This window comes from Camelus dromedarius, chromosome 13 (assembly GCF_036321535.1).
Source record: "Camelus dromedarius isolate mCamDro1 chromosome 13, mCamDro1.pat, whole genome shotgun sequence".
Lineage (NCBI taxonomy): Eukaryota > Metazoa > Chordata > Mammalia > Artiodactyla > Camelidae > Camelus > Camelus dromedarius.
In genome coordinates this window covers 54,196,032-54,216,143 of record NC_087448.1, presented here as the reverse complement: position 1 = coordinate 54,216,143, position 20,112 = coordinate 54,196,032, and the positions used below count along the sequence as shown (strand labels likewise).

The 20,112-nt window shown below is 41.8% G+C and overlaps 1 protein-coding gene and 1 long non-coding RNA gene across 3 annotated transcripts in view; one reads left to right on the top strand and one right to left on the bottom strand.

Annotated features, from left to right (window-relative positions):
* LOC135322778 (uncharacterized) overlaps positions 1–2,247 on the bottom strand; it is a 357,083-nt gene extending 354,836 nt beyond the window's left edge. Inside the window, exon 1 of the long non-coding RNA XR_010383616.1 lies at positions 2,158–2,247. This is a non-coding gene — a long non-coding RNA (uncharacterized LOC135322778). The remainder of the gene's footprint in view (positions 1–2,157) is intronic.
* A 74-nt stretch (positions 2,248–2,321) lies between these two features.
* HTR2A (5-hydroxytryptamine receptor 2A) overlaps positions 2,322–20,112 on the top strand; it is a 54,544-nt gene continuing 36,753 nt past the window's right edge. The window contains exons 1-3 of one of the 2 annotated variants that reach the window (XM_031465994.2): positions 2,322–2,745; positions 3,183–3,922; positions 6,858–7,058. In XM_031465994.2, coding sequence (XP_031321854.2) covers positions 3,511–3,922; positions 6,858–7,058 — 613 coding nt within the window. In that variant the 5' untranslated portion in view covers positions 2,322–2,745; positions 3,183–3,510. Of the gene's footprint in view, positions 3,923–6,857; positions 7,059–20,112 lie in introns of both variants that reach the window. The other variant, XM_010980835.3, reaches the window with a different exon arrangement.

Sequence of the window (20,112 nt, the reverse complement as noted above, 5' to 3'; positions counted from 1 at the left end):
CTACCAAGGACATCCCTTTAGGAGACACCATGCCTGGTATTAAAGATATAGATATGAATAAGAATTTCACCATCTAATAAAGATGGCAGACATGTAAACAGGTGATTATAAATCGTTCATTCATTCAACAAACTATCTAAGCACCAACTATGTGCCCTACAGTGAACAACAAAAACGTAGTCTTTGCACTTACGGGGCTTACTTGCAATGGGAGAAGCATTAAAATAGAAGACTGTAGAAGGTGCTGTAGTCTTTGTCTATATGGGGGAAGGAGTGACATGGGAAGTTTGGTAACAGTAAGCTTAACAGCAATAATAACAATAGCAACTAAACTTTACCAAGGGTGTAAAATGTGCCAGGTACGCATGTAAACGTATTTAACTCTCAAATCAATCCTCTGAGGTAGGTATTATTATTCTCCATTTTCAGATGAGGAAATCAAAGCATAGAGAGATGAAGTAGCTTAGTCAAAATCACACAGACGGTAAGTGGTGGGTCCGGGATTCACAGAGGACATAATACTGGAACTGAGCCTTGAAAACTAGGTAGGAATTTGCCAGATGGACACAAAAAGGGGTGGGGTGCGGGAGGGGGTGGTGAGAGCATTCCAGACACAGGGAACTGCAAGTGATGCTTAAAAATCTTCAGACACCAGCAAGTTCATCTGCCTGTAGGCTGCCTGTGGCAGAGTAAGGAGAGTGCAGACCTGAAAAGTGGGAGCCGTGGGGGAGGGGCAAAGGCAGGAGTCACGTGCCCCACAGAGCCTGAAGGAAAGTAGGCACAGACTGCCATGTTTTAATAATATCAATAAGAATACTAGTAAGAATAAAACAGGTAAGCTCTACACTGGAAATTGACACAACATTGTAAACTATAACTATAACTCAATAATAAAAAAAAAGAAAAGATGAGATTAAAAAAAAAAAAGGCTAACATTCTTAGAGCATCCTCCAAGCCAGACATGGGCTAAATATTTATACCCATTATCATATTTTAGCTTCACTACAATCAAAGGAAGCAACTAGATTGTTCAGGGTTCTACTGCTTACAAGTTACCGAGCTCATACAGAGTGGTTCAAAACTAGGCAACTCTGACCCAAAAGCCTGTGCTCTCAGCTGCTGGCTCTCGGATACCATCCCCCTGCCCCTCCTCCCTCTCCTCCTCTCCACCTCCTCCTGCCCCTCCTCCATTCAGGGAAGCAGAGGGGCGGGAGGATGGCAGGAAGGACAGTGAGGGGTGAACTCATACTCCAGCCCAAGAGATACACGGTGCGCCTTAACCAAAGAAATGAGAGCTGCGGGCTGGAGAAGAGATAAGAGAAATATATACACAGAGCTGGCAAGAGACTTAGTAAGATCAGGGCAGTGAGCACAAGGGAAGAGGCGTGAATAAGAGCCAGCTGTCTGAAGAGATGGTGATTCCAGTAACCAAGAAAATGGGTAGAGATGAGCACCCAGAGGTAGGCAGGGGAACAAGAGGAAAAACGACGCTGAGGTCAACTTCTTCTAAGATAGAGATGGAAGGGCTCGCTGGGCGGCTGGATATTTAGGTCGGGGGCTGAGGAAAACCATCTGCCATGAAGGTACAGATTTGGCCAAAAACAACAGTTGAAGGCAGAAGAGTAGGTGAACTTGTCTAGGGAGAATGTAAAGAGTAAGAAGAGGGCCAGAAACCTAGAAAACCTCAGCTACTGAGGAAAGAATCCATTTTCCCAATCGATAAAAATAAAGACACACACGCACACATACCCCCCTGACAGATCTGCTGTCTTTAGAACTCTGAGAAGAGGCTTTCTGACAAATAAAGCCGGCTGTCTTTAGTGTTATCGCTGGTAAAAGCAACTTATTCTCTTCCACATTTGAGGTTTTGAATTACTTCTAGGTGGTATAGTCCTGCTGAAGAAAAAAGCTAGCTGAACGATGTATTTAATAATAAATAAAAATAGTGCTAATAGTTTATCAGAGTTACCGCCAGAAATCTGCCTGGCCACGCTGAGCCCAGGTTGCCGAGATCAGTAGCTACACTTGAAGCCCCAGCACAGTGGGCTCTGCGTGGAAGCACCGCGTGCTTCCGGCGCTCCCAGGATTTACCATTTCTGGCTTCATTTCCCTCCTCTCGTCACCCTTCACCCTGAAAAATATCACAGTGGGGCTTACCTGCCTTAGGAATCTGTACACAAGGCGATTTCTCCTGTTTCTCTCTTTTTTAACACAAAGGAAAACTTCCCAATGTTAATATGTAGCAAAAAGAGGGAGAGAAAAAAAAAAAAGCCTGTTTGGTCCGCCCTCCCTGGCTGTTGCTACCTTGCAGTTTATGACACACAGACAGAGGGAGGTCTGATGAAGGCAAGGAGGCAGCCGGAGAGCAAGTCCATTCCCGTGGAAACCACGAGTCCCTCGGTGCAGGCAGCTCTTCCTACTTTGCCGTGAGATTTCTTTTGTGCGACTTGGCGAGGGGCTGGTGAATGATCTCTCTATGTGTGCCCGGCTGAGGCCAGCCACCCCGGGAGGGGGTGACCCGGCTGAGTGGGGGCAGAGGAAGCCGGCACGGACCTTGCAGTGCTGGAATTGGCTCGACTCTCCCAGGCAGTTTTTGAAGTCAGCAAAACAGAAATCAAATTACTATCATATTGTGCAGGAGGAAGCTCAGGGAGAAGGGACCCTCCGCTGGCTTAATTATCAGGACAGACGCAGCGAGTCACAGAACAGCCAAGTGTGTCTAGCGTGTGGACCCTGAAGACCCGTGTAAGTTCTCATGCTGCTGTATTTTACTGCTGTGTAATTCTCTTTCTGCCTTGAAAGGCTGCTTGGCCAAAATGTCACCATTTCAGTGAGCATTTCTAGTATGCAAAGTTGTCTGCTAATCTTTGCTTACGACTTTTTCTGTCTTTGATTAACTAAGCAACGTAACACAGGCTGGAAATTCCTGACAGCAGCCGTGGCAATTCAGCCTAAGACCGACTGAGAACTGTAACCCAAAGTACATCCAGCTACTATGGGATTAACCCTGGATGTATCTGTAACTGACTTTCTTAGGGCAGAATGCCTACAGCCCCCCTGCTCTGGATTGCATGCTATTTTAATCCTGCTGTGGCTAAACTAGTATGATCAGCATAACCAACTGAGTGAGACAGCGCTGAGTGAGATTCCTGGTAGTTACAAAACTTTTCTTCTTTGGCCAGGATCCCATTTTTCTTCCCGAATGCTCAAAACTCAGAAACCTCTATGTTAAAAGTTCATTCTGATTTTTGACCCTGCTTTGGAGAAAAACAAATAAATAAAACCAGGAGGAGGATTCTACTAAAACTGTGAAGGAAGGAAATGTCAGGAAGCTACTGCAATTATTTAACTTCTATTGTAATAATGGGAGAAAAAAGCCAACCAAAGGAGCTCAGCACATCTGCCAGCCTCGGTGTGACAGCTCACAGGGACAAACAGCTGAGTCGTTGAGCAGACCCTGTAACTCGTGAGTTTTTCTACACCTCATCGACTACAAGTTCCAGCTTAGAAATGGATATTCTCTGTGAAGAAAACACTTCTTTGAGCTCAGCGACGAACTCCTTAATGCAATTACATGATGACACAAGGCTGTATAATAAGGACTTGAACTCTGGAGAAGTTAACACTTCAGATGCATTTAACTGGACAGTGGACTCGGAAAATCGAACCAACCTCTCCTGTGAGGGTTGTCTCTCACCACCCTGCTTCTCCTTACTTCATCTCCAGGAAAAAAACTGGTCTGCTTTGTTGACAGCTGTAGTGATTATTCTGACCATTGCTGGAAACATACTTGTCATCATGGCAGTGTCCCTAGAGAAAAAGCTGCAGAACGCCACCAACTACTTCCTGATGTCACTTGCCATAGCTGATATGCTGCTGGGTTTCCTTGTCATGCCTGTGTCCATGTTAACCATCCTCTATGGTGAGTGGCATTAGCTTCCCAGCTGTACCCATGCTGGGAACAAGAGCATGTGCATGTCATTAGCAGATGAGCCGGGGCTCACAGGACAAATCAAATGCCAGGCTTTCTTTATAGACAAAGGTCTACCCTGTTAAGCTACTTAAATTTTACTCTTCAACTGGGGTTTCACATATTTAAAGTCAGATAACCTATTATCTGATCTCTGGAGAGTCTTGTGCTCTGAAACATGTACATTTTACGTGGGGAGATAAAGTGCTGTGTTTAAAAACATGTACATTCTTTGTGGAAATGATTATAAAGGTCCCAATCCAGTCATAAAGCAATAATGTATCTATCATTCTGAATCCACTTGGATTTCACTCCTTTATATTCCCAACCAAATATTCCAGGCTTCAAGAGAGGACAGTCTTATCTTTATCACGCTGTTTTCAGCACTTCTAATGGAGTGGTAAAACCATCCCAATTACCTTGGAACATTTGCCGGGAGGACATTAGCGGTGCAGTGGGTTTAATGTTAAAATATGCAGAGTCTCCATTAGAATAAATGAATTCCTCCAGTTTTAATTGTTCCCTGCCCAGAGAAGCTAATTTGGAAGTGTGCCCTTGAATTATACCCTCAAGTCTTTAAAAATGCATATGCATAAACTCCTCCCGTCTGGTTTGAAGGAGGGTGGGAAACACATGGGAAGAGATTAATCTTGCTTTCTTCTCAACAGAGTTTGAAAGAGTCAAACCTCTCAGCAAGTCAGCAAACACTGGGACCGCTTTAGCGGGAAGCTGAATGTGATCCTCTTTCCAAATTATGAGTAAAGCAGCCAGATTTCCCCCTTTAAAAGGGGGGGAGAAAGTACTGAGACTGCTGACACGGGCACACCAGTAGTCGCCCAGAGAGAAAAACAGGTTATGAGCGCTGTTTTTCAGAGAGGATTTTCTGGCCAAGTCTTAACGGCTAAAAGAAAATATCCACCCAGCCCCGAGGAGTGTGGAGGGCGTAGGGGGTGAGCAAGGGAGCGCGAGATCCGGTTTGCACAGGGTCGGTAATACTCAACGCAAGGCCAGCCCCCGCTGGACCACTCAAAATGTCACACCGGGATGATTTGATTAAATTTGCCCGTCATCTCCCAGACATCCTGGAAAGGCTCCCCGCTTCCTAAATAAAACCCCGCCCTGTTGAAGACAAACTTCAGGAGTGGGAAATGACTCCCAGAGGGCCCGTCCGGAAACCAAAGCCCCGGTGGCAGGGCGAGGGTACCCCGAGCGGCGGGTTGGGCGCAGGCACCGCCAGCCGGGTTAGGAAACCGACGCCTGCCTGGCGCCTCCGGCTCAGGGTGCAACGGCGCCCCCTGGCGGCCGCCGCTCCGCGCACAGCAGGTTCGTGCCCAGAGATGCGCCTCTCCCTAGACGGGTCCTCCCCCGGGCGGCAAGGAAATGCCCCCCTCCTTATTCCCTTCACGGAAACCCAGACTACAGCCTGCGGCTGCCTCCTTTCAGAGAAAATTCCTCCCAGGGCAACATCAGTTCCGACCAGGCACAGCGTGGCTTCCCCCTCAGGCGCTGCTAAGAAAAGGCTCTCCTTTTTAGCTCAAGCTCTTTGCATACAGTCAGAATGAAAAGCACTAAGTCAGGCTTGTATCCTGCACCCTTTACTTTTGCAAATATCCGTGGTGGCATTTTGGAAGAGAGTATCTTTGTGAATAGAGAGTTTGTTCAGCTTTGTGGGTCTGAAATGTGGTGAAGTAAATGTGGTCTTAGTAATTTTCCTTCTCATGCACACAGATCTAACACCACTGCTTAGACTGTCATTAAAATGAATTAAGGTTAATATAACCGTTTGATCGCCCTCTAGAAACAAACAAAAGCAGGAAACTATATGTCCGTAAGGCATACCCTGCCTTCCTATTATAGCAGGTGAGGTCCAGCAGTGCTTCTCATAGTGGAATCCTCTGGGGAGCTTTAAATCACTTTAATGTTTGGGGGGCCCACCTCCTCCCACCATTCTGGGCATCACGACCTACAGAAAAGCTGTCCAGCCAGTTCTAATGTGCAGCCCTGGGTGAGAGCCACTGCCCTCAGCAGCCATTGTCCAATTGTGGCCCCTGGACCAGCAGCATCAGCACCACCGGGGAAACTGTTAGAAATGCAAATCCTCCTGCCCCGCTGCAGACTTACAGAATCAGAACCCCCTGAGGTGAGGTCCAGCCCTCTCATTTTAAAAACCACCTAGGAGATCCTCAGGCTAGCTAAAGTTTGAGCACCACTGCCCTGAAATAGCTCTCAGGACAAGAATACCATGCTCTTCTTCACCAGTCTTCATTCTCCCCCTACCCCACCCCCAAATTTAAGTTTAACCCCCAAAGCATTATTAGCTAATTTTTTTTTTCATTTTCACAAAGACATATTCCCAATCTGGATTTTTTATCATTCATTCACATCAATAGCATTTTTGAGAAACTACTAAATGCCATCACTGTACAAGACTGAGCAGTTGTAAAAATGGCTAAGAGATGGCCTAACCTCAGGCTACCTACAATGTGGGAAAGATATCTGAATAAATAATGACAGTACACTGCAAGAGGTGCTTCAGTAGAGGAATCCATAGTACATCGTAACTGCTGACCTAAGTCATTATCAGTAAAAAAAGAGGTGGATTTTTGTCGGGTGGAGGAAATCCTAGAGACACAACCTGAGTTTAACCACAACACACCGGCATGATTCCAGCCACAAGAAGTTTTCAAACCTTGTGCTCATCAGCCAGTGCAATCTTACTGTAGTTAAGTACAGTCGTTATTAGGCTTTTTTGAAATATTGAAAATATGCTGCGTTGCCCTTTGCTGCTACCTGTGCCTTTCGCTAGGACAGAAACCGTTGTAGCAGAGTAGATTCTACACACCAGGAGGACAAGGCGGTTAACTGACGTTAACCTTCTGCATCATAGGGTACCGATGGCCTCTGCCTAGCAAGCTCTGTGCTGTCTGGATTTACCTGGATGTGCTTTTCTCCACGGCCTCCATCATGCACCTCTGTGCCATCTCGCTGGACCGCTACGTTGCCATCCAGAACCCCATCCATCATAGCCGATTCAACTCCAGAACTAAGGCATTTCTGAAAATAATAGCTGTTTGGACTATATCAGTGGGTAAGTGGGAACAGTATTTCAAAATCTCATTTGAAATGAAAGTTCATGCCTTCTAAGTAGACTTGTTCTGTTTTGCTGCACTGAACCCTGACATCCTCAATCTATTGTTTTGTTTTAAGATATGTTGTAACTTAGTAATTATTAGATTTGCTTTAGGAAAGAAAAATCTGTTAATGTCACTGGCTGACAACATAAATTTGTATTGCTCTGCACAGGTAAGAACATACATACACTCCAACAGAACCAGAATTGAGAATAACTGGGCCACGGCATACCTTCAAAAACTCTGCCCATCTCTCACTTTCAAATTCACTAAACTTGAGTTTCTAAATTTCTAAATCTTGAGTTTCCCAGAGACCTCAATGTTGATCATCACTGGACTTGTGGTCAGTATAAGAATACGAAGTCCAATCCCGGAGAACACACAGCTTGTAGCGTGTGGAGAAAGGTACCAAGCGCCATAACTCACAGGGAGAAGGTGAAGACAGGATGATGGCAGGACTTGGCCATGGGGCGCCTAGCACCCCTGTGACCGTGCCTCCTCCTGTTATGATACGACAGTGCTAGGGGATTTCGACCTGCTTCATTTCGGCGGATCACACACCTCCCCCTGTCGTCAGTACTGACCTCTCATACACCTAACAGTCAGGAAGGCCCACGTAGCGGGAGCTAAAGGGACAGCTCCCAGGCAGCTACGTCAGTTGCACCTGTCACCTCAGCAGGCTTGGTTCATAACCAGAGAGTCCCTGGGATTTGTTTTAAACTTGCAAAGCGGAAACGCTGCACCTGCCTACGGCCACGTGGGTGCGAGTGTCTGCTAACATGAGAAACCACGGGATTTGATGGCAGGCTGACATCAGGGACTCGTGTGAGTCTACCCCCAGTTTTGAAATGATTAAAATGCAAATTAATAGCAAGCATAATAATAGTAGATCTTGTGTTTTTTCAGTCCCTATTGTTTGCCTTGCTGCTAACCGTGTAATCTGCAGAGTCGGTAACTCCATTTTATGGATGGGGCAATGGGTTCAAAAGGTGAAATGGCCCATGCGAGACCCCACAGCTAGTGCACAGCAAAGATTATGCTTAGTGGGAACACTAACAAAGCACATTTGTATGATTCCCAGAGCTGTTCAAAATCTTACCTATTTCCATTTTGAACTTCACATTACAGTCCAAGGTGGGCAGAATGGGAGATCTTATTCTGTGCCTACGTGAAGGATTAGGGAACTGGAGCAGGAGGAGGCTTGTGGCTTGCAGGGTCACCTCTCCAACGAGCGGCAGGGCTGGCTCTAAGCTTCCAGCACCAAACTCTGCTCTTACGGCTGAATGTACCTCCTTCTTGGGAAACAGATTTTGCTCCCCACAAATGCTTGTAGTTTCTGGGCCTGTGCTATCTTGGACTCACTCTACTAGGACCAAGAGAATGAAGGACTAGTAGTTCATAAGAGTCCCAGCTGCTCATAAGAACCCCTGGGGAGGTTGATTTCATTGGTCCATGGCAGGGCAAGGTGACTCTCAGGTGCAACCAGGGTTGCGGACTGAGATAGTCCAAGAGGAAGATGCGATTAGCAAAAGATGAGCAAGAATAATGTAAATGAATCAAGCCAAGCTATTGTCAAGTTTACTCTAGCTTTACCCTTGTACACTGTCACATTGGTGGGACAGACGCTGAGAGAGTCACCCATCTTCTACCCTCAGTCACACTGACACCCATCCCCTGTCTTAGTCAAGCTTAGTCAAGCACTAGTAGTAAGGGCTGTTTCTGAGCAAAGACCAGAGACCCAGGAGTGTTCAAAGCTCCTTAGAGAAAACACACTGCAGAGAAGTAAGTTGCACAGGGTGACACAGCTCACAAGCAGGAGTCACCCCAGGTCAACTGACTCAAAAGTCTGCGCCCTGAGTACTTTCCAGTAAGACACTCTGCCTCCTGCTCCTTCCGGCCATCTCCCCAGGAGGCAGGCTGGCTGGAGTGAATGGTGGTGGGGAAGCTGGTCAGGGGTCATCATTCATCCTTTGGCCAAACTTTTATTGCAGAGCGACTGTGTGCTTGGCATTGAATACACTGAGATGTGCACTTAGAGATCTCTGACAGTATGTCGGGTACGGCAGATGAGGAATGTAAGAAAAGCTGAGGGTCAGTGGGCTCTACACCTCGAGTCTGTGAGATGTATGGCTGCGGAGCTGGGAAAGGTGAAAAAAGGAGTCGGTCAGTTCTAACCAAGGAGCTTAGCACACATATTCTCCTGAATTTTTTCCAGTGTTTCCATTTCTACTGTTGTTTTCTGTTGCTGTGTATTTAAGTCCTCAGTCAGGCTAGAATTTTTGTATGTGGTCTAACATGTTTTCTTCCACCAAGGATTAAAACCTTTTCAGCATCTATTGATATCAGCCTTCCCCTTCAATTTATTGATGTATGTAGGGTTTTTTTTTTTTTTGTAGATTTGAATATTAAACTGCTCTCGCATGCCTGGAATACATTCATAAATTCATACATATGTATATATATATATATATATATATATATATATATATATATATACACACACACACACACACATTCTTATAAGGTTTCTCTTTGTAGCCTTATTAAATTTGGGTGGTTTCTGATTTTTCCGTATGGTCTTGAAATACTTAAGTAGGAATGTTCTTTAAAGGTTATATAGAATTTAGTTCCAAATCTTCCTCGTCTTGGTGCCTTTTCAAATGGTATCTTTAATTATATCTCTAACCTCTTCAAAAATGTTCATTTACATTTTCTACCTTATTTTGGGTCATAGCTGCAAGTTATCTTTTGTACTGATTCTTTTATCATTGCTAAATGTAGTGTTACTTGCTTTAACGTCTGCTTCATTTGATATTAGTATAACTAAGCCAGGTTTTTTTAGGCTATCGTTTTCTGTATGTATCTTATTCCATTCTATTACTGTCAAACTCCTTTCTGACAATATTTAGAGTATATTGTTTGGTAAGAAGCATATAAAGTTGTTTTGTTTTTACTTAATCAATCTGTCTTTTAAGTGGACTATTTAGTTCATTCACACTTAATGTAACTCAGATGTATTTGGGTTTAAATTTACCCTCTTACAATTTTCTTTTTATTTCCCATCTATTCTATATTCTGGTTTCTCTTTATTCTTGCCTTCTTTTGGACTAATCTGGAATTGTACATTTATTATTTCCCTTATAAATTTGTTAGTTATTCCATTCTTTAAATCCTTTTAGTGATTACAACACCCATTTTTTACCTAATAGAGTCTAATACTAATTATTACTAGTATCAGTTCTTAAATAATGCAAAAACCTTAAAATAATTACTCAATTGACCACTGTTCTGTGTGTTATTTTTCCTATTTCTGAAAACCCATAAGTCATCATAAATGTTCTATTCACTCAGTATTTGTTTTACACATACTTTATTAGTTTTAGAATTCCCACTTGATTCTTTTTATAGATACTGGTTGCCTGGAATAATCCTCCATATTTTCATCTGTTTTCTTAAGTATTAATCACAGGTATCTGGGTATTTGAGTTACTGGGGATTTTTATTTTCCAGATCTTTTCCTTCCTGATTCTGTCAGCTGGTATTCCTGGTCATTTTTGTTTGTTTTGAATATTAGACACTGGAAAAAAATGTTGTGGATACTGTGTTGTTCTCATTGTTCAGAGAGGGGTTCTTTAACTTTGGCAGGCAGTTAGAATAGGTCTTCTAAACCCAGGTAGGGACTGAACTTGTTTTAGGTTGGGTTTCTGTAAGCACTGGTCTGTTTTTAGTTTCCCCTTACACCCAGGTTATATTCCTTCCTGACCTCAGATGAAGGACTGAGGTTCTCCACTCCGAAGAGCTCTCAATCCCAGTTTTTGTCTCCTCAGTGGCATAAGACTGCTGCTAACTCTTTAGATAGTCAGCCTCTCAGTCTGTCTTTCCAACAAATTGATAAATGCCTAGAAGGAAAAGGTAATTCACGCTATTACCTTACTTTTTTCCTCTTTCCTTCACTCCAGAGAATCTTAATCCTCAAATCTTGACTGCTTTGATAGCCCTAACTCCATTTTTATTTTCTTCCTATCCCCTCTGAGATAAGGTTTTGGACCCTGAAATTTTCTTTATTTGAAACTAGTATCAATAATACCACAACTCCTCCTCCGTGTTTGAATCTTCCCAATGTATCTTGTCTTACCTCTTCATTTTTAATATATTTGTTCCTTTGTTTTACATGTATTTTCACAAGTAACTTACAGATGGATTTTTTTAAACAAAATCTGACAGTCTCTGATTGATAATGAAATTCAGCCTGTCTACATTTACTCTGGCAACTGACACAATTGGTTTTATTCTTCCCATTTTACATTCATCACATCTCTTTCCTTGTAATAGTTCATTTTCTTCCCCATTTCATATGTTTGCCAACTTGAACAATGTGTTCCTCATTTCCCTCACCCCATCCCAGTTAGTCTGAATTTCCACTTGGCTTTTCCATTCCTTTCATGATTATAGTCCCATCCCAAACAGTCATTACACTGATATTTCTATTACTATATATAAACTAAATTTTAATGTTTTATTTCCTCATTCACCCTGAGTTCCAATTCATAGGTTTTTCCATAATTTTGAAATAACATAGTGATGCAATGGATCTTCTTTAAGCAAGTCAAAAAAAAATGCAGAAACCACAAAAAATCAATACACAGCTGACTACATGAGAAAATAGTAAGTGTATGTTGATTTTAGCTGTATAAAACTAAGTCAAAACAAAAATTTCAATGTCTGTGAATAACAGATCAAGGGTTGATATCCTTAATATACAAAGAGCACTCACATTTTGATCTTAAAAAATGGAAAGACAAGCAATCCAACAGGGAAATAACCATACAAACAGGAAATTCACAGAAGCGTAAGTTAAAATGGACAAAGCTCATGAAAAATGCTCAGCCTTTTAAACAATCATGGACATGGAACTTAAAATAAGAATGCAATACTGGGTTTTACCCACCTGATTGGCAAAATTAAAATGAGCGAAAACACCCACTGCAGTATTGGGTATGGAGCCCTGCATGCTTATTCTGTTTGTGTGAAAACGAATTATTTGTTCTTGGACAATCTAGCCAAAGTTATTAAAATGTGACCCACCAACCGCAACTGAGAGAATCTGTTCTACAGAAAAACGAAAATACACATAAAAATCTTTAATATGATTGACACAACATTGTAAAATGATTATAAATCAATAAAAAATGTTTTAAAAAATCTTTAATATGGCAATCTGGGGGAAGAGCAGAGAAGCAGAAAGGTTGGATCATGGTTGAATATATTATTTTTATCTAAATTATGGAATATTTTGCTACTTTTAAAAATAATGAGTTGGGGGGAGGAGCAGAGGGGATACAGCTCAGTGATAGAGCACATGCTTAGCATGCGTGAGGTCCTGGGTTCAATCCCCCATACCTCCATTTAAAAAAAAAAAGAAAGAAAGAAAGAAAAAAAAACTACAAATACAATTAATGAGTTGGGGTTATTTGCTATTCAACTGGAGGAACGTCCGTGATGTTATGTGCAAAGAGCAAGTTCCCAGGTGGTTGGTATGCATGGTCTGAGCCCACTGTGATAAGATAATAATAGTAATAATATATGGAGATAAATGCATTAGCACTCAGAAACTTTTGAAATACTTCACACTCGTCAAGGTAAAATCAGAATGGCAGGACTGTTACATTTTCCCTTTGGTCACCACATCATAGATTACTCATGTGTCCTTGCACTAGGTACTTCTGAGATTTGCTGCTTCTTTCCCCGTCCTTACTGCTACCAGCTTGGTCATTTTATTCTTGCCAAGGCTTCTATCTAATTCTGAGGGAAATGGACATAGCTACAAATCAGTTGCGTTTTCTATTTGTGCGCTTCTCTGAGTAAAGAAGTGATGACGGTAAAGATTGAGGCATTAGATTAAGAATGATCCTGGGGATCTCTGGATTTCATTTTGCCTTCAAAAATTCAATACCCTTGATCAGAGGTAACCATGACTTCACTACAATATATAAAATAAGCTAACTCTTTCCTCATGATGATTGCCTTGCTAATGACATATGAGAAAAGAAAATGGAGGCTACTTTATTCCCCAACCGTCTTTAGCAGGTGAAAGTATGTATCAGATAGAAAACGTGAAAATGACTATTTTCACATTGTCATACCCTGACAAGCAAGCAAAGATATCAATTTAATTTTTTTCTTGCACTTACTTCATTTCAGAAATAAATTTGCAGCTTATGGAGTAATTTTGAAGTATCATGAGTGTAAATAATATTTTTTTTTCCTCAAGGCTAAGCATGACTTTGTATTTCCTTGTATTTTATGCACTATTACTTTTATAATAGAAGAAACAAGCTCTGTCGATTTATTCAGTCCTTTGCCTTCACAAACTGAGACATCACACAGAATCGTAAACTAAATGCTTCAGTCACTGGGTCCAACCTCTTGCCTTCAGGCAGGTCAAAAAACTTACCGCTCCTAGACAGTGCAGATAAATAAAGCAGCTTTGAGGGACAGTGAAAATGATGTATTTCACTGTAGTTTTAATTTGTATTTAGTTTACTGAATAGGATTTTGAGCATCTTTTCATGTTTATGAGCAAATTTATATTTTCTATGATTGGCTGCTCATAGTTTTCGCTATAGAAATTGGTGGTTATAAGCAAAAAGTCTGGAGCCAGGCTATCTGGCTCTGACCCCTATAAGCCGTGTAACTTTGGGCAAGTTACTTAACCTCTCTGCACCTTAGGTGCCTGGTGAATAAATCATGATAGTAACAGTACCCATATTATGAGGTTGTTTTATAATTAAGTGAATAAATATAGTGCTTGTTTTATAAGTATTTTAAATTTACAACATCATTTGAATTCTTTTCTGTAAAGTTCTTGGACTTTTCCTAACACAAATTAGGGGTATTAACCTTTTGTCCATATTTGCACAATTTATCTATGGATTCCCAATGTGTTGTCACTTGCTGTTGCTTATGGTGTTTTTTTTCACATGGACTTTTATTTTTATATAATTTTATTTGTAATGTTCTTTTCTGTTTTATGGCTTCTGAATTTTGTATTGACTAAAATTGCCTTTTCCACTACAAAGTTATAAAACAATTCTTCCATCCTTCTCTTCTATCACTTTCATGGTTTTGTTTTTATACAGTTAAGTCTTTGAGCCATTTAGAATTTAACTCACGATTTGATTTTATTTCTACACAGCTCCTTATTACACCATTTATCTCCCCACTGATTTAATATGCCACTTTTATTATATATCATATACTCAGTTCTCATATCTATATATATTTGAGTTTATTTCTGAACTTTCTGTTCTGTTGATCAGTCTGTTCATTCTCCTATAGCACACTTTTAATTGAGAATGTGTAATATGAATTTTATTATCTTTTAAATCTATTATTCCCTCATTGCTCTTTTTCAGAAGTTTCCTAACCATTTTCATTCGCTTCTTTGAGTTTTTTTAGAAATCAGTTTCTATTTAGTCCCAGAAAAGAAAATTTTATTACAGCTGCAAGTAACTTTAGAAGTCAACTTCCTAGACATTTTGACTGGCATACCTATATACTTTTTGGTGTTGTTTATACATATATATATATATTTTTGTGTATTTGTGATCAGCCTCAAACCCATTATGGAATGAAGTAAATGTATGTAAACAAATATAACTACCTAAAAATTTAACACTTAGGTTTAAAATTTTTTTATACATATTTAGGTCCAAGAGGAATGATAGTGAAAAATGTGTGTTGAGTTTTCCTATCATATTGTATCTTCAGGGGAAAAAAAGGCTTGGAAAAATACAAAATAAATCAGCTGAATAAAATGGTCTCAGAGCCACATGGTGTTCGCTACCCTTTATACTGGGGTACATCCCCAGCTCCAGTGCCTGAAACAAAAGTATCTGAGGAGCCCGCTTGGGGTTCTCTCCTCCAGGACCTTACAGGTTTATGCCCAACTCCCATATTGCCAGCCAGGAGTCAGCCTAAGAACTGGGTTTCAAAGACTCATCATGCAACCAGGACAGGAAGGGATGTGGGTTTCCCATTCTCTCTCCCACTGCTTGGAGATCACATTGGAGGCAAGCATGTACCAGGATACAAAAAGAAACTGGTGAAGAATTGGTCTAGCCTGCCTGTCCCTCAGTCTCTATCTTTTCACTTTCTCTCTTGAGTGAAGTAAAATTGCCTCCCCATTTTCCTCTTTTCGCTCCTCCCACAAGGCATTATCATGTCAGTGGTCCAGGAGGGAGCACTGGGCATGCCCCAGCCTGCAGGTGAGTGAGTTGGTACCCAGGAGCAGGGATGCTCACAGCCATGCTGAGAGGTGCTGCTGTCCTTCCCCAGGGGGTTGTAGCACCAGAGAGCTGCCAAGTAGCCCGCCATGCTGCCACTGCCCTGAAACCAAGGCTCTGCAGGGCCACCACTCAGCCCACTTCATTCTTTCAACCTGAGTGCAGCAATCCTTTCCCTTTCTGCACACAGGCACAGAGAATTTAGGGACATCTCCCCGACCAGACCTCCTCTTCTCATACCTATGGACACAACATCACAGAAAGACTATGTTCTTGGAGGACATGTCCCTGGTTGTCCTTCAGGACAGTGGCCCAGGGGTAAGAGGAGGTTTAATGGACCAGGCAGCTCAGAGCCTGCCATAGTGACAGCTGACTTCTCTCCGCATGGCAGACTCCCTCCATAGCTATGGGAAGGCATGCTGAATAAAACAGTACTCAGTAGCGTACACTCTCCATGGCCACTGGGTGCTGGTGAGAAAAACTAAGAAATGACCAAATGAAAAAAAAAAAAAAAAAAAAAGGAAATGCTTTATCCTCTGTTTGTTGATTTGACCTGCCATAAGCTATGAGTTTCTTGGCTTTTTGCTCATCATTCTCCCAAGAAGGAGGAGTCAGAGAAGGAGGAGCAAGCCTGGGACTTCTGTTCCTTCTGGCCACTTAAAGCAGAGGACTAATATCCACATATTGCCCCCTCCTGCCCTTGAGCTGGGTCAGGAACTTGCAAGCAATGGAGGCATCTATTGCTCCTAATCTATCCATCCCTTTTGGGCCAGCAGGTAGCTTCATTAAGTCAGCAGCTGTGGCATATCATCTGAGCAATCTGTTATCACCCCCACCCTTTGTGCCCTACTTCTACCTGTTTATTCACTGGCCTAACAAAAACCCAACCCTGGACGCTCAGCCTTTACTGTTACTGCACCGCTGTAACCAAGGTTGTTGGAGAAAGTCACACACATGTCTGTGATTTGAAACCTTGCTGGGACTCTCATTGCTGTCAATCCTTTGGTTTGTCCTTAGTGGAGTTTTTCAAATCTTTTTCCAATGAAAGTCTTCTTATCAACCTCGGGGTGCCCTACTTTAAGCAGATGATCTTACTCCCTTTTGCTCTGAGAAAGGACCATGGAGCACAATTCCTCTTCTGTTTCTACTCCCCAGTTCGAATTCCACTTTCAGTTTTCAATTCCCAAATGGGTATTCCAGGAATACTAATGTTCTTCCGTACTTTGCCTCTACCTCCTATCCTTCCCAAAGGAATCTTTCTTGACTTCTACCCATCCTCCTCTCTCCAATTTATGGTAATTCCTTTCAAATATTCCACTCACTTGCTCTGTTTTGTCCCCTCTTGTTCACACCTCCAAGCACCATCCAGCTTTGACCTTCTTCCTTTTTACTGTTCTTCTCAATTTCAAGGTCACCAAAGCCTTCCTGACTCCCAGTCAAAACCAAAAGACTATTTCTATGTTAATAATGTACTCAAGTAACACATGAATACATTCGCAATGTGAGGAAGTCCCACAGCTCCTGCTCCAAATACAGAGAATGAAAGTGAAGTTGCCCCTCCTCCCTCCCTGCCTCTCCAGACCAGCACCTGACCTTCAGCCTCGCTGTCACTGTTCAGTGCCCAGCATAAGCAGGAGAGGACGGAGGGAGTATTGCCAAGCAAAGCCCCATCAGTTGTTGGCCCTTTGAGAAAGCCCCCTCAGTCCCCTTCCACCTGTATATCATTTGACTCTGTGCTTGTATTTCAAGCTGTTCCCTCCAAACCCCGCTGGGCTCTGCTGCAGTTTTTTTCTTTTATTTGTTCTGGCCCTTTCTTCAACTTCTCTCTAAACCAGGTCCCATCTGCTATCCGTCTTTCAGAGATTCCTCCATCATTTGTGAAATACTAACAAAATGACATTTTCATGGGTTGTTATAATTTATTCCGATCAATGTGTTTCCTTTTTTAACCATTAAATGGAATTTAGGAATGAGGAAGTATAGACAGATGGACACATGATTTGGATACTATATTGATCTAAATTTTATATAGAGAGAGATCATTCTTTTTTACTGTCCTTTATGCATTTAATTCTGTGTACTGACATCTCTTTGAAACAGTCTCCCTTCCTCAGCTCCTTCCCCTCCCTCTCTGATCTCCTTTTCTCTTATTCCATATATGGTAGTATTCTCTGGAGATGCATTCTCTACTTTCTCATGTTTTATTCTCCTTGCTTTTGCTGGATCCTTTCCATTTCCATGGATTCAGCTATTAGTGAAACACTGATGAACTAACAAATCTGTATTCTAGCCCACAGTGTTCCCCAGGGCTTCAGACTCCCGCATCCAGCTATTGGATGAATGCTTCTAGCCAGCATCCCACAGGAACCCCAGTCTTATCAGATCAAAAGCTGTGCTCGTTGTCTGCCCTTCCTCCTCCTGAAATCTCTTAGAATATGGCATTGGTATCTACTCAGTCATTCGATACCCCAAATTCCTCCTCTTTCTCACCTCCACATCCCAGCAATTGACTAGTCCTTTGGTTTTTACTGCCAGCTATTTCATTCATCAGCCTTCTCCCCTTTCACTTAGCCCCATCATCTCTCCTGTGCGACTGCAAACATGTTCCTGTCCACAGGTTTTTCTGCTGTCATTCTCCACCTTGTCACCAAAATCAACTATATGAAGTACAGGTTGAACTACATCTCTCTCCTGTTGGAAACTCTTGGAGGACTTTGCTGTCAGCAGAGCATAGATGCTTACATGAGAGGCCTGAGGCCCCATAAACCTGGCCCTGCCCATACTTCTATTTCATCTCCTGCTATATTTTGCCTCACATTTTATTCTCCAGCTATAATAAACTGTCCATAATTCCCATGTCATCTCACCTTCATCTTTGCATCTTCTGCTTCAAATGCCTTCTCATATCCTTGCCTGGCTAATTTCTACCTCTCTTTTGGCATCACCTCCTCCAGAAGCCTTCTTCACTTCTCCCTTCTCTCCAAGAATTAGGTACTTGCCTTGCTTTGATTCTTTCACAACTGTTACATAGATTATCTTTTCACATATTATAATCATCTGTTTATTCCCTCACTAGATCATGAGTTCCCGGAGAAAACTATAGAAAACAAAAATATATATACTTCACGTTCAGCCCAAATTATATAACAGATAATGCCTATCCAGGGATGCATGCATAGAAAAGTTAATTTCTAAAGTCTGAAGCTGAAAGCACCTTTAAGAAACTTATTTCCTTATGCACTTGGTTTCAAAACGCTCTTTTAGATTGCTTTCCCCATATTTTATATGAAAGCCTAAACATTTATATAAAAATAAACTACTATTTTTACTTTTCCACTTAATAGCAACCATGTTGTGATTATTATAAATGCCTAATTAATGGAGTCTGTAAAAAAGATGTTGAACCAGCTGGTGAGCTTTGGTTTGAGACTTTTAAGACTTATTTGGAAAATGTGGGAGAATTGTCCTCCCCCTAAGCCAAGTTCTCTCATGTCAGAATCAATGTAGCATTTCAGGGTAGTTTTCCATAAAATTGGCTGCCTTTTTAAAAATAGTTATGAGATGGGGTGTAATGTATCGCTTGGAGGCCTCATGGGTCTCCTGGGCAGAATCTCACCACTGCAGCTGGGGTCTCCACATTCCACAGTCCAGACACCAACTATGCAAGTTAAGGTTGCTATTTTTTCCCCTTTACCCAGGAATAACCACACTCTGGGCAGTTGACTTAACATGAGTCAAATCCCAATAAACTGACTTATTTAATACATAGGTAGTACACACCCATTTTCCTGGCCCCGTTCACCTACATCGGATGCTTCCTGGTAGGGCCCCTCTCAGATGGCCATGCAAAATAGCGACGTGAGGTTAGGGAGGGTCCACAATGGGCAGCAGAAGTGTGTGAGAGATACGATGAGGACTGAACGAATATGTAAGCACCTAGCAGAGGGTTTAATGCATACGTTTTCAAACTTTTTTTTAAGATGAATCAAAATATAAGTACACAGCAAAGAGCTTACAGTCTAACAGAGCAAGAGCTAGTGACAACAGAAAACAGAATTTGCCATTATAATAAAAATGCAAAGAACTCAGCAGAATTGGGGACAAGAGAAGGCTGTATGAAGACAAGATACTTGAAGTGACCTTTGAAGATTGGGCAGAAGTTGGGAAAATGGAGAATGAGATAGAACTCTCCAAAAAGAGAATAATGCAGGAGAAAAACATTATGATATAGTTTGATAAACAAAGGATTGAGATGTATGAATTTAGACATCCTTTAAAGGATATTTTTATAACTAACACTGATGAATTGTCCTTTTCTGCTCTGGGGATATTTGTCTTTAAATAAGCAAGGCCAATTGTCTAGAATCAGAACATCCTTCCCCTGGACAGTTCTAAAAAACGCTGAAGATTTCTTAGCTGTTGGACTCTTTTTTAGTATTTCATCTTAGTCATCAAAATAGTCCATTATATACTAATGCTGCATCTCTAAGGTTAGCACCTGCTCACATGAGTCACGTTACAGGTGCCAGCTGAGTTTCAGAGAGGCACCTTGGAATCTTGGATGAACAGGGAGATATGTTTTTATCAGAAACATTTTCAAAATTTTCTTCTAAAGAGTTGCTTCTAGGAAGATTTCTGCAGATGAAGTTTCATCCATTTCATTTATGGCCCTCCTTGGTTTTAATTCCAGAAGGTGACAATTTCTGACCATCCGCTGCATTCCGGT